At 34.2% G+C, this 15,734-nt stretch overlaps 1 protein-coding gene across 1 annotated transcript in view; it reads left to right on the top strand.

Annotated features, from left to right (window-relative positions):
* LOC134270781 (uncharacterized) overlaps positions 1-11,123 on the top strand; it is a 17,263-nt gene extending 6,140 nt beyond the window's left edge. Inside the window, exons 4-6 of the mRNA XM_062753030.1 lie at positions 2,369-2,487; positions 8,551-8,657; positions 10,742-11,123. Of these exons, the coding sequence (XP_062609014.1) occupies positions 2,369-2,487; positions 8,551-8,657; positions 10,742-10,744 (229 nt within the window). The 3' untranslated portion in view covers positions 10,745-11,123. The remainder of the gene's footprint in view (positions 1-2,368; positions 2,488-8,550; positions 8,658-10,741) is intronic.
* Positions 11,124-15,734: the final 4,611 nt, after the last annotated feature.

Below are 15,734 nucleotides of genomic sequence, written 5' to 3'. Positions count from 1 at the left end.
TATTGAGAATTCTTTTATTGAAAAAGGATTTAATTTACTATGACAAAAAAATTCATATATAATTTGATTTAATTTACATGTTAAAAATGAGAATTGAAGGTTTCATATTTCAATATTGACTTGATTCAGAAGTATATAAGAGTGCATTTTTTTTAAAGCCTTTTCACATGTTTCAGTTTCTGCTAAATTTGAAAGTATACCAATTTCAGTTTTGAAGTTATTTTTCCTCTCTCTTAACTAATTAACTACTGTAATATGTTTTAAATGTGAAGTTAGGCCAACACTGTCTTTGATCACTTTATTTTATCTAGAATGAAAGTTTTTTCCCCAAGATTCCTAGATATGTACATAAATATCGTTTCTCTTTTTCTTGGTTCAATCAGAGACATGTTCAGGGCTCTCGATTCTCTATAATTGGGGCCGATATTCGGCCCCATTCCCAACGTGAAAAAGGTACCTTTTTTCCCAAATTTAAGGGTAAAAATTCCCAATTTATGATTGCTTCAAATTTATTACTGTAACAAAAAAAGCATATCTTTGACAGTCGTAAAAGCACTGTTAAGATATGAAGGAAAGACGTTCGTGTTATGAACTGGTAGTTTGTTTTAAATATGCTGGAACCAGTTTAGTATGAAAACGAAAGTCGTATGTAGTAAAGTAGGTACTTGTTCATTCACAACATGTCGCAGAATGTGAAGATCTATGATGTCAGGGCTCGAAATCAATGGAAAATACTCTTTGAATGAGAATTAGAATAAAAAATTGCGAGTTAAAAGCGACCTGTGTTCGCCACCTTTTGTGAGAAAAAAAGGTCTTGTAAAAAATTCAGATTTCCAAGACTGAATGAGAAGCACTAGGCCTACAGGTATTTTATTCACTATTTTGCTTTTAGATTCCCTAACAATTAAAAAAAAGTAGGTACCATGCTCCTACAGTTTATAAATCCCCTTAATCTTATCCATTTTGCAGCGCTACCTGTCATACACTGTAATTTACTTCCAAAAACGATCGTTTTTTTTTTTAATCCGAATTTCCTCCACTCCTTTCTTTATGGTAAATACAATCAGATACAATGTAACGTTAGATATTCCATTAAATTATTTACAATCTCTAAAACAACTTGAGTAAGAAAGTTATGTAATTTTCCAAAAAATATATCCCCAGTGTATTTAATGATTTAATTTTAAATTTATAAAGATGATTTTTTTTTTATTAATCAACTGATTTACTCTGTATCTGTTCAGATTTCATCTGTAATAAAACGGCCTAAATGATTCCAAGAGGTTAATTATTATTATTTTTTAAAATAAATTATTTAAATCTTATATGAATCACTATAAGAAGAAAAAATGCTAGGAAAAGTTCAAAATTACAATTTGATAGTAAAAATAAATCTGCTGATATTTACTACAGTGGTCAAAAAGTTAAGTTTGACCCCTGCAGTACTGTTGTCAGTGTAGAAAAAATATTTCTACTAAGAGCAAGACGACAATGATGTAAGTTTAAATTATGACTGGTAAAAATTTCCCAATTTTTATAGAAACGTCGCATTTTTCCCAATTTCAATGGCCCCGGCCCCAGTACCAAAAATGGGTGTGAGAGCCCTGATGTTTGGTTCAATTTGTTCCTGTTGGCCCTGATAACGATCTAGTTCTATCGGAAGCCATTTTAATTGACTTCAAACATTGAATTGTCAAAACAACACCCAGTTAATTGTTTACACCTGCACTGATAATTAATCCATCTGCATTGTTTACGCGTAGATCTAAGCTTGGGTTTTAACTGGAAGTTAAAAGTGCAACCTATTTTACGAACCAAATCCGGAAATCGGGAGATTTTCGGGTTGTTTGGCAAAAATCGGGTGATAAGCATGACCCGCCGGGTCATAAAAAATAATCGGGTTACGGGTTGAAAAATCGGGTGTGACCCGACGAAATCAAGTGAGTTGGCAAGTATGCTTCCCGCTCTTTCGTAAACCGAGTAAACCACCATCGGAGGTGGTTTGGTTGGTTTAACGAACTGGTTTCAGTTACAGCCAAAACAAATGGAAATCCGGTTCTGGGTGTAAACTAGTTTAAAACCAGTTTGTGGAACAAATGAACAGTTTACAAAACTGGTTCAAAACTAAACCCAGATTTGAGAAACAAATTCGCCCTCAGTTTTAGAGATTTTATTGGGGAATCAGGGCTTGATAACCCTTGCCTTCAGGTCCAATTGAAAATCCTTGTCCCAACTGAATTTTCTCCATGATAAATCCCCAAACAATAAGCAGCTTGAACTTTACACTTTTTTTTTTTTTTTTTTTACATATAAACAAACTTTAATAAAACTAACTTTATTTACTTAAGCACCAGTATTATCTCTTCAGTATTAAGGCCAAAATCACAGAAAAAGATGGCCCTGAAGCAGCTGATGCATTTGCCAAGAAAGCTCAAACCTGTATAAAAGAGGTTCTAGGAAACTTCAAAAACTTTGAATTTTTTCTTGGTAAGTACAGTTTTATAGATTCTGATGAAAGATTTTTCATGAAAACAAGAAGATCAAAAAATCTTAAGCATTGTCATTGAAAGTCAATTTTTAACAAAGAGTGGATGGATTAGTCTGTTGAAATTCTTTCAAAACTATTTATCAATCTACGTCTTTGGAAAGGTGTAAGATTGAAATTACTGGATATCATATTTGTAAACCTTGTAACCACCATCTAATAGCCAGTACCCTTTTTAGGATAGTGGTCGCAATCGGTGGAAAATAAAGAACTAAAAATAACACTGTAGACCTTTCATTTCATTGGAGAGGTTCATGGTGTTTTTTCTAGGACAACGGAAAAAGAATAGATGTATATTGAAGACCACCTCTAATTCACAAATGTTTATTTTAAGTATAACAAATAAATAGCATTTTATAATCTCTAGCTGGTTTTAATAAGCACAGAATCAGGTTATTCATGAGTGTTGTCAACAGATCTGTGATTGGCTCAAGTTATTCATGAGTGTTGTCAACAGATCTGTGATTGGCTCAAGTCATTCAAGAGTGTTGTCAACAGTTTTGTAATTGACTTTAGTTATTCTTGATTGTGTCAACAGTTCTGTGATTGGCTTAAGTTATTCATGAGTGTTGTCAATGGTTCTGTGATTGGCTCGGGTTATTCATGAGTGTTGTCAGTGGTTCTGTGATTGGCTCGGGTTATTCATGAGTGTTGTCAGTGGTTCTGTGATTGGCTCAGGTTATTCATGAGTGTTGTCAGTGGTTCTGTGATTGGCTCGAGTTATTCACGAGTGTTGACAACAGTTCTGTGATTTGCTTGAGTTTTTAGCTCACCTGAGCCGATGGCTCATGTGAGCTTTTCTGATCACATTTTGTCCGGCGTCCGTCTGTCCGTCTGTCTGTCCGTCTGTCTGTCTGTAAACTTTTCACATTTTCGACTTCTTCTCAAGAACCGCTGGGCCAATTTCAACCAAACTTGCCACGAAGTATCCTTGGGTGAAGGGGATTCAAGTTTGTTCAAATGAAGGGCCACGCCCTCATTCAAGGGGAGATAATTGGGAATTAATGAAAATTTGGTGGCATATTTTAAAAATCTTCTTCTCAAGAACCACTATGCCAGGAAAGATGAACCTTATGGGGAAACATCCTCAGGTAGTGTAGATTCAAGTTTGTTCAAATCATGACCCCCGGGGGTAGGGCGGGGCCAAAATGGCCGACCAAAGTTTTACATAGAAATATATAGGAAAATTCTTTAAAAATCTTCTTCTAAAGAATGACAAAGCCATAATTCATCAAATTTATATGGGAGCATGCTCAGGTAGTGTAGATTCAAGTTTGTTCAAATCATGACCCCAGGGGGTAGGGCAGGGCCAAAATGGTCGACCAAAGTTTTACATAGAAATATATAGGAAAATTCTTTAGAAATCTTCTTCTCAAGAATGTCAAAGCCATAATTCATCATATTTATATGGGAGCATCCTCAGGTAGTGTAGATTCAAGTTTGTTCAAATCATGACCCCCGGGGGTAGGGCGGGGCCAAAATGGCCGACCAAAGTTTTACATAGAAATATATAGGAAAATTCTTTAAAAATCTTCTTCTCAAGAATGACAAAGCCATAATTCATCATATTCATATGGGAGCATCCTCAGGTAGTGTAGATTCAAATTTGTTCAAATCATGACCCCCGGGGGTAGGGCGGGGCCAAAATGGCCGACCAAAGTTTTACATAGAAATATATAGGAAAATTCTTTAAAAATCTTCTTCTCAAGAATGACATAGCCATAATTCATCAAATTTATATGGGAGCATGCTCAGGTAGTGTAGATTCAAGTTTGTTCATATCATGACCCCCGGGGGTAGGGCGGGGCCAAAATGGCCGACCAAAGTTTTACATAGAAATATATAGGAAAATTCTTTAAAAATCTTCTTCTCAAGAATGACAAAGCCATAATTGATCATATTTATATGGGAGCATCCTCAGGTAGTGATTCAAGTTTCTTCAAATCATGACCCCAGGGGGTAGGGCGGGGCCAAAATGGCCGACCAAAGTTTTACATAGAAATGTATAGGAAAATTCTTTAAATATCTTCTTCTCAAGAATGACAAAGCCATAATTGATCATATTTATATGGGAGCATCCTCAGGTAGTGTAGATTCAAGTTTGTTCAAATCATGACCCCAGGGGGTAGGGCGGGGCCAAAGTGGCCGACCAAAGTTTTACATAGAAATATATAGGAAAATTATTTAAAAATCTTCTTTTAAAGAATGACAAAGCCATAATTCATCAAATTTATATGGGAGCATGCTCAGGTGGTGTAGATTCAAAGTTGTTCATATCATGACCCCAGGGGGTAGGGCGGGGCCAAAATGGCCGACCAAAGTTTTACAAAGAAATGTATAGGAAAATTCTTTAAAAATCTTCTTCTCAAGAATAGCAAAGCCATAATTGATCATATTTATATGGGAGCATCCTCAGGTAGTGTAGATTCAAGTTTGTTCAAATCATAACCCCCAGGGGTAGGGCGGGGCCAAAATGGCCGACCAAAGTTTTACATAGAAATATATAGGAAAATTCTTCAGAAATCTTCTTCTCAAGAATAGCAAAGCCATAATTGGGCCTAAATTAAAATATTGTTTGTTTGCCCTTAGCCGACCGACCCGCGAAAATTAGCCCGACTCAAAATATTTTATTTCAATTTTCACAAAAATATTTTTTTTTATTTGATTCGTATCTTTATCCGTTTTTATCCGTTTAGCTTTTTTCAACAAAACCTGTGTTAGGTTATTTAGACGCTTTGATTCTCCCTTTCCCCAATTGTATAAAGCGTGTTGATGATTGATATTAGGAACTTCGTTAAATGTTGACAGAATGGTGGTATGTTTGACAGCATGGCGGTAATTCGGGTAAAAAGGAGTTTGTCTACCTTCAAGTCGCTTTCAGACGAGGATTGCTTCACCGTGTGTGCCTCTATACCCGCAACATGTACTGGCAATTCAAAACAGATTTGTATAAACAGACTTTTAGAGTACTATGATGAAACAACATTTGCAGATATATATGTCGATCTTGCCAATGAATGTTCAGACTATCACGTGCATAAAACGGACAGGGTTACCGTTACTATTTCAGAAAAACTAAACAGTCCCGATTGTTTTCACCCAGACTTATAAGAGCCATTGCAGACTATTAAAAATTTTAACAATCTTTTAAAATATGTACGTTTCAAAGTAGAAAGGGACGAGAGTGTAGGATTAGAGTTAGATTTAAAGGATCAGCCCCAGGGAAAAAAAAAAGAAAAGCATTCGATCACAGATATATAGCTTACACCAGATTTTTTTAAGTACTACTTGTACATTTTGTTGTTCCATGAAGCATAAGATCTTAGACTAATAAGGAAGAATATGAACATGTTGATTTTTTTTAGGTCACCTGAGTAAACTCAGGTGACCTATTGCTATCCGTTTTCGTCCGTCGTTGTGCGTCGTTCGTCGTGTGTTAACATTTGAACATTTTCAGCTTCTTCTCTGAAACCACTGAACCAATTTCAACCAAATTTGGCACAAAGCATCTATGGGTGAAGGGGAACAAAAATTGTGAATTTCATGATCCCTGCCCCCCTGGGGCCTTGGGGGTGGGGCCAAAACCACTAAAATTAGTGCAATCTTTAAAAATCTTCTTCTTTACTCCTGGACAACAACCAGGCAATCTGTTTGCATGATTGTAATCAGCAATGAGTCCTCTACCAAAATTGTGAAATTCATGGCCCTAGGGTCAGGGGTTATAGTGCTAGGGCGGGGCTAAATAAGTAGGTAGTGAAAATGCATTATTTCTTTGAAAATCTTCTTCTCTGCTCCTGGGTATTAAATAAACCAACTAAGTACATAGTTATGATGAGCAAGAGTGCCTCTACCAAAATTGTGAATTTTATGGCCCCAGGGTCAGGGGTTCTTGTTTAAGGGGGGGGGGGGGGGGGGGGTCTAATGTTTATATAGGGAAATGCATGAATTATTTGCATGAATTCTTTGAACATCTTATCCTTTGCTCCTGGTTAATATGCTAATGATCTAATTACATATTTAAGGCCAGGATTTATTCTTTTTTAGTTTTTCCAACCCTCCGCTCAAGGTTTTGAATGTTCAGAAAAAAAAATAAAACATTTTTTTCTTTCCGATGTCAAATTTGAGTCGGGATCGAGATTTCACATTTACGAACTCGCACTTCCGGTTTTAGGATGAAACGGCGGGTAAATAAAGCTAGATCTGAGAAGAGCTTGGTTTAGTGTAAAATTCATCGATAAGAGTGCCATTCAAAACGTTTCACCCGTTCAAAAGACAAATAAAATGCTGACGACTTTGTTGCACAATGACATGATGGTGAGATAATTATGTATTCATTTCAAAACAACTGTAAATTATTTTCCTCCCCCAGGTTTTTAACTGCCCATGGTAGCTATTGCATATTGCCAGGGACATTGTTTAGGTCTCTATTATAGCTTACAGTCTTAGCATCATTCCTCAGAAAAGGGTTGCTTATGGATCAGGTGTAATGAATAAAACTATGGGAGAAGTGAATTCAAATTTGAGGAAGAAATAAACAATAACCTGAAGAAATAAAAAAAAAAAATTCAACTATTAAAAGGCAAGAATATACAAATATATACAGGCATGTAGTATCATTTGTATCAGCCAGAAAATTATTCTACACTTAATTGAAGAAAATGTTGACCCTACTTCCCAATACTCCCTGCCTGTTTTATGATAGGGATTATAATTTTAGGCATCAAGTAAATTTTAGAACAATGTCTACACATTCATATAACACATATTTAAAAAATGAAGATATATTGAAATATATTTTGATCAACATCACAAAATTTATATAACTGGCCCAAACTGGCAGATGATGAAATAAGCAATTAAATGTTCTACTTTCCTATTTGTAAGCATTATGTGTCCAGTGGTAAGGAGCCTATTAGGATAGCATAAAAAAAGAATGTAAAAATGTTAATAATTGATTTATCAAAATTTTTTTTTATTTTCTTCTCCTTCGGGACTTTTTTATTCTCATGTTCATAACTAAACCTAAACATAAAAAAAAATGCTGGCCTTAAAATGAAGAAAGGGGCCTCTTTCAAAATAGATAATTTCTCAGGGCTGCGGGGTCAGGGGTACCAGGGGGGTACTTTGACTAAAAATGAATTAATGCTTTGAAATCTGCCCTTTGATAAGCAATGGTGCCTCTTTCAAAATTTGTGAATTTCATGGCTTTTGGATTAAAACACGAACCAAATATAATCACTGGAAAGTTGTTACATGATACTCAGGTGACCTATAAGGCCCGAGGGCCTCTTGTTTATTTTAATAGTTATTTTATAAAAGTCTAAAAGAAAAAAAATAAAATATTTTTCCTACCTACCTACCCATTGCTAAAAATCTGGGTCGGCTAAGGGCAAACAAACAATATTTTAATTTAGGCCTTGATCATATTTATATGGAAGCATCCTCAGGTAGTGTAGATTCAAGTTTGTTCAAATCATGACCCCCAAGGGTAGGGCGGGGCTTAAATGGCTGACCAAATTTTTACATAGAAATGTATAGGAAAATTCTTTAAAAATCTTCTTCTCATGAATAGCAAAGCCATGATTGGTCTTTGGACTACTTTAGGATTTAAGCTTTTCAAGTATAAACCAATTCTGCTTATTCCTAGCCACAGTGCTCAGGTGAGCGATGTGGCCCATGGGCCTCTTGTTCTTAAGTGTTGTCAATGGTTCTGTAATTGGCTCGAGTTATTCATGAGTGTTGTCAACAGTTCTATGATTGGCTTGAGTTTTTTTTAAGTGTTGACAACCGTTCTGTGTTTGGTTAGAGTTATTCATGAGTATTTTCAACAGCTCGAGTTATTCATGAGTGTTGTCAACAGGTCTGAGATGGGCTCGAGTTAATCATGAGTGTTGTCTATGATTCTGTGATTGACTTTAGTTTTTCATGAGTGATGTCAACAGTTCTGTGATTGGCCTGATTTATTCTTGAGTGTTTTCAACAGTTCTGTGACTGTGTTGTTGCAGGTGAAAGTCAGAACCCTGACGGACATGTAGCCCTGCTGGACTACCGAGAGGACGGAATCACCCCCTACATGCTGTTCTTTAAGGATGGAATTAGAGCAGAAAAATACGTAAGAACAATGTTTATAATTGATCTTTCATTATAAAATCTGTTTCTCTTAACCATATTGAACTAGCCCTCAATTTCTGTGTTTGATATGTTGATGGAGGAATTTCACATTCCTAAGAGTTATCTCCCGTTTTCGGTGTAACACTCATTTTTTCCACTTTGTCCTTTGTAAGTTACCTGTTTATATTTTTGATCTTCAAACGTTTCAGAAAATTTCAATCTGATCCTCTATTGCCAGAAAATGGGGCAACATGAAAAACATAATGAACAATGAACACATTCATTCAGAATTATTTCTAAGATCTTGGCCCCTAAGGTTGGTAAGGTTATAGAGGGAAAATGGTGCCTTTCGCCGGTTGACCCCAAATTGATCCTACAAAGGGGAATAACTTTTGTAAATGTGAGTCGTCTACGGGGATATACCGTATAACGGGTAATTTTTACTGCTGTAAAGTTTTACGAATTTTGGTAAAAAAAAAGTGTGATTTTAATTTTTACGCATTAATTTTTTACGAATTGAACATGTCCGTTAAAATTAAAATCATCAGATGTAAAATTCCTGATCACTGATTGATAGCTCTTTGAATATGTTTACATACAAATGATGTGTCCGAAAACCCGACAAGAGAGAGAGAGAGAGAGAGAGAGAGAAAGATATTGAATTATAAAAAAAACAATGCAACAAATTACATAATGTGTAATTTTTTTTATCATTTACCTTTATATACACGAATCATGTACCTTTCATTTATTCATGTTTTGTAAAAGATATAGCTAGGCACACCACATGCTCGTCTGGATTTACCGAAAACAAGAGAGACAACTCAAACTATCATAATTGAAGTGAAAGTATACATTTACAGTGTATTAAGAAGTCAAAGTTTTATTCAAAGCACATGCATGAAACGGAAGAAAGTGTCAAAGATTAAAAACATGGGTATAATTGGAAGACCTGTAATTATTAAGTCATTATCAAAATTCATGTGTCTCGTAAAAATACTAATAAAAAAGAGTAGCCAGGTAGGTCTAACTGATTCATTAATTTACGATGTTTGTATAATTTATACAATTTAATTGAGATTTACCCGTATGATCCCAACTGATGATTGACTTAAAAGTGCTCTTAATAACAACAGTACACTAATTATATAGCCTCCAGGGAGTGAGCTTAACGACAATTAGCATTATTACTTTTACACATATGATGTTGAAAATTTTCAGGAGCCATTTTATAAATTATGTGGAATTGTACATGTTTAAATTTTACGGATTTATAAAACTCGTAAAAATTAGCACCACATAAAAAATACCCGTTATACAGTATTTTATATCTGAGCCAATACTTTGAAATTCATTCTGTAATTAACTTGATATATACCAAAAGTGAACTTTTTAAATATAAAGCAAATGAAATGTAAACAGGTAATTAAAAATTAAAATAATTCCCAACTGAACTTACCTCCTAACTGAAATACCTCTCTCCAATTAAAAATTAAGTTGATTATTTAAACAAAGAAGAAAAGATCTTAGATATCCAACAATTGGACATCCATCAATTTTTATCAATCTAACAACGTTCAAATCTGCATCAACATAAAAATAAAAGTTTTTGATTAAAGATTAGTTCGCGATTGAAGTACAATTGGTAAGAGAAAAATAGGACAATTCATTGGTCAGGTCAATTTAGGGGAACAGATATTTTAACGTTGGCCTCAACAACTTGTGTTTTCACCATCATACATAGTTTAGCCTTCAAATGATTGTAGTCAGAATATTCAGTTTCAATAAAAGCTTCTTAGAACATTCACAGGAATTTAGTTGAAAAAATGAGGTTCCTCAAAATCATTGAGGTTTCATTCCATTCCCAAGCCCTATCACTGAAATCAAAATATTACTTGAATTTTCAACAGAGGCTCTACAGAACTACATTGAAAAAAATTGTGTTCCTCAAAATCATTGTCGTTTCATCCCATCCACCCCTATGATGGGGTGAACAGCAGTTGATACTTAATCTAATAATTAAGCTATCTCATTTTGATAATTTTATACTATTTATACTAATAATGTATTTTTCTTTTCTTTCAGTGAACAAGTCTTCATAAAATTAATTCATTAAAAAGAATCAGAAACATCCAAAAAAGTGACATTCAGGACTTTCTACAAATATTGGGAAAAAAATTTACAACTATACTGGAATTCTTCAAACTTTGGACCTGAGCATTATTTCTGCTTGTTTCCCATTGTGAAATCACTCCTAGTCTCATGGTTATCGGGTACATGGCTTCGGCTTCTTATGCCAGTATTTATTTGTTGACACAGTAATACAATTATATGATGACAAGGCTACAGATACAACTGTGATACGTTAAATGGGACTGTTCTTAAATAACGCATGTTGTTTGGCTTGTGACAAAGCTGCAATATAATGTATATGATTATACAATAAAATTTTTAAAAAACAAAATAATTTTAGTCTTTAAGTTTCATGTATGCGAGTTAAAACATTTTGCTGTTTCTATGAAAATACAAATTAGGCTTTATTGTATTGGTAAGCAATAAACCTTGTCCGTCTGCATGTGTACCACAATTCCCTGTCATCCTTGGACTTTCAGTAAGGTGTGGCATTCTCAATGTTAGGTAGTTAATGTCTCTCAAATGGATATATAGATTCTCATTGGTAAAGAAATTAATAATGTCAGTGTCAGGAACTTCAAATCGTGGTTGACAACAAACAGATGACTGAAGCCCCACCCTTTGCCGTACAAAACGCTATCATTGGATCCTTGTTACACTTGACGTTCGCCCAAATTTCTATCCCATGTATATTTCAACAGCAAACGAAAGGCTGTGTAAATTTCAGCGCTAAATATGAAATGTCGAGAATTCCACGCCTTACTGAAAGTCCAAAACAGAATTGTACTAACTGTCTGTGCAGTACTAGCAAGACTATTAAACCACCAGCGTAGAGAAATATTTCAAGCGTTTGCATAATAGAAAGATGGAATTTGATAATCTGAAGCAATTATCGATCAGACAAGTTCTGTAAAGGAGAAAAGGTGTATACTTTGTTTCTGGTCCATCGCTTTCAAATGAAAATTATTGGAATAAGAAATACATCCTTTTACCTTAATTCGTGCAGTAAAATCTCAAGACCATTTTAGGTCTAAAAAAATACTAGTATGTAACTGCTCTGAAATGAAAAGAGTGAAACATGATGCCGGAATATAATGCCATAGGCCTTAAGAATGTATCGACAAAAATATAGGTCACAGTGACCTAAGTGTACTTTGTTTCATTTATGGCTAAACATTTTCAAAAATCGTTATTTATGGCTAAACATTTTCAAAAATCTTTTTTTTATTCCGATAGTAAGAGGTTTAGAATCGTCAAATCTTGTAAGTTGATACAATTTGGACCTTAAGTTCTATAAAAATGTAGGTCACATTGACCATTAATTTTTATAAGCCCGTCTTACGGGACGTATTATTCTGTAGCTTCATGTCTGTCAGCTTTTTTCGTGTCCTGCTCATAACTTACTATATAGGTCTAGAGTTATCAAACTTTGTCAGCTGATGCATCTTGGTTAGAAGGTTGTCGCGCACAAAAAGTAGGTCACTCTGACCTTTAATTAAGAAGTTATAGCCAAATATGGAAAAATCCTTTCTTTAGAAAACTATTAGACTTAGAATCATCAAACTTGGCCAGTTTACATGTATGCCTCTTAGGTAGAAGGTGTGTCGCAACCTATTTCAAGGTCACTGTGACCTTTTATTCAAGCGAGTTTTTTTTTAAAAATGTGTTTTTTACTATTTATTTACACATCCCAAAATGTAAGAGTATTGCATCACAATCCTTATTAAAAAAGTGTTAAATCAAGAAATACTTTTTTTTAGCATATACTTGGCAGCAATCTATAACAAATGTATGTTAGAGAAATTTCATTCCTCCCATGAGTGTAATTATCAAGCACTTTTAATGACAGACAATTGCATGTCAAATTAGAGAGAAACTACTAGTAATGATTTTAGTGTGAGGAGCTAACTGATAGAGCATCTGTGATCAAGCACGTGTTACTATAGATTGCAGTTAAGTGTGAAGTTTTTTTTGTTACGCCACGATCTAGTTTGACAACTGCGCTCAATGTAAATAAGACCGCGGAACATTAACTGGCAAAATTGGAAATATACAGCTTACGTCATTTCTATCTGTTACAATCAAAACATTCAGTGATAGACAGCGTAATGGGCGGGTACAATTCGACGCGGACGTTTGGAAAACATCGGATTGAAATTGCAGATCGAAATTCATTTTCAATCCACCTCAGCTACGCTAGAACCACATTACTGATTGACCCAAAAGACAGTATGATTTCAATTTTGGTACAGTTTGAATTTTTTTGTCCAGTGTTTTTAAAAAAATATTAAGGGACAAATATTTTATTTCTGTTTGGTAAATATATGTTTATGTTAGGGGCTTAACAATTTTAAATAAAGTTGTCCAACATTTTTCAGTGAGAATAAGTATAAAACTCATGCACTCTTATAATCCTAGAAATAAAATCTGTTGTCATGTTACATGTAAGTAATGACCTGACTCGACAATTTTTTACCTCCCCCCCCCACATTTAGAATCAAATATCTCCTGAAAAATAATCCTTGTCTTCTATGATCTTTCGCGTCCCTAAAATTATAAGCTAAAACTCGTATTAATGTGAACTTCAAACAATATGTATTCGGGAGTTGAAATTAGTTGATTTTTGGATCATATATTCACTCTTAGCTTTGAAAACAGTTCAGGTGGATTGAAAATGAATTTCGATCTGCAATTTCAATCCGATGTTTTCCACACGTCCGCGTCGAAGTGTAGCATAGCTGAGGTGGATTGAAAATGAATTTCGATCTGCAATTTCAATCCGATGTTTTCCGAACGTCCGCGTCGAATTGTACCCGCCCATTACGCTGTCTATCACTGAATGTTTTGATTGTAACAGATAGAAATGACGTAAGCTGTATATTTCCAATTTTGCCAGTTAATGTTCCGCGGTCTTAGTACACGCCTCCTAACCGCAAACTTTTATGAATTTTCTTCTAATCGCTGATTGGTTGCTCGTACAACAGATATTTCTGTGTCAATGTTGATAATACGAGTTGACCAATCAAGTGAATTGTTTACGCTGGATGCATCTGTCGGAAAAGATCGTGACGTAATGCAAAACTTCACACTGAACTGAAATTGATAGTATCTATATACCGGGGGTATTCCTATGGAATTGGGCAAATGTGTCAGCCTCTTGGATTAAAAATTAATAGCTCCTTGTTGGCTAGCCCAAGTTTTAAAATGAAATTGATGAAAAGTTATTAAAACTAATTTGATATTACATAATAAACTAATCTGATATTATATACTATTATCAATTTAAAAACTAATTTTATTGGGGAGGGGTTGAATCAACATGTCCATATGAAATGCATTATTAAACCTGTCTGATATTAAGTCTAAAAAAATCATGGAGTATTTTATATGCTTTAAAAATGTTTTAGGGTAGAAAGTGAAAATCCATCCAACTTTTGGTAGTAATGAGTAGACAAGTAGCCAGAGATTAATTAATGAGTTCACTGTAGGAAGGCTAGCTGTCTCAATCATTTTTTTAGAGCATCTCTGATCAAGCAGTCTTGTCTGTATCCTTTGGGGATTAGACAGAAGAACTGTTGTTCAATGATGTAATATTTGTTATAATTTGTCATTAATGCCTACACAACAGGGGATGGATGAACAAATATTTTAAGGAATGGAAAAATCACGGAATTCTTAGAATCAAGGTTGATTTGATTTTCTTGCACTCTAAACTGTTTGAGATAATTGTAATTTTTTGACGGGCGTATCATGCTGTGGTGTAGCCCTTTATTTAACTTATCAGGAATTTATTTCAAATTTTATAGGCATATTTTGGACAAAGCCGATGATCATAAAACTTGTCAATTTATGCATCCTAAGGCTGCAAAGTTTTCAACCAAAAAGTCGGTCACGGTAACCTACTTTTGATAATTTATGGCTATAGTTGAGCATTCCATCAATGCTATATCAGTAAATGCATCTTACGTTTTTGCAGTGTATCATGTCATTTGAAAAGCATTTTTGTTTGTGGCCTACTTTTGAAATATGGTTATATTATTGTAAATATTTCAGATACTAAATGGCTTATAATCATAAAACATTTGCAGTTAATGCCTCTTGGATTCTGAAGTGTGAAGTAGGTAGCAGTGACTTACTTTTGGAATCTTATGGCTTTAAAGTAGCAAAATACTTCAGATACTAATTACCAGGTAATTGACTTAGAATCATCAATCTTTGTCAGTTAACGCATCTTGGATCCTTGAAGTACTAGTATGTCAATGGAAAATTATAGAGCTATACGTATTCTAAATTTCAAATGCTAATTGACTGGCTTTGAATCATCAGTCTTTTTTTTCTTTTTTAAAAAAAATCTTGCATTTGTATTTGAAAAATGAGAGCAATAAAGAATTATAAAAAATTAAACTCCTTGAAATTAATACAACTAGATGGACATTTATATATTTAAAACATCGAGATCTATGGAAGATCTCTCTCTCTCTCTCTCTCTCTCTCTCCCCCATACACATACACTTATTTTAACAATATTTATTTAACTTACGGCAAAGACAATTAAATCAAATATTGTTCTTATGTGTTTCTGTCTGTAATATACAATGAAAGGGTTTTTGATTGCCTTTCTATTTATATCCACTGGAAATGACATTGAAAAATCAAATCCATGTTGATTGTCACAATATTAAACTACATATAAACTCTCAGTCAGCTAGAATACAGTGAATTAACCTTATTATATACAATCTAGCTAGTTAAAAAAAACAGAAATATTTACGTTTTAGATTTTCTCAGTTAGATCAGTTCTAAAAAAATAAAGTGATCTTCATTCTAATAATTATTATTTTAAAATACCCTGGTAATTGGATCCTCCACTTTAAGAAAGTTTGAACGACAGTTTTAAAAAATTCACTTGACCTACTTTAATATCTTTGCAACCAATGGCGAAACG

Source organism: Saccostrea cucullata, unplaced genomic scaffold, assembly GCF_032062105.1.
Source record: "Saccostrea cucullata isolate Sc308-1 unplaced genomic scaffold, CSIRO_AGI_Scuc_v1 ctg3809, whole genome shotgun sequence".
Taxonomy (NCBI): domain Eukaryota; kingdom Metazoa; phylum Mollusca; class Bivalvia; order Ostreida; family Ostreidae; genus Saccostrea; species Saccostrea cuccullata.
Note: the sequence above shows the minus strand (reverse complement) of the source record. Positions and strands in the feature narration are given on the sequence as shown.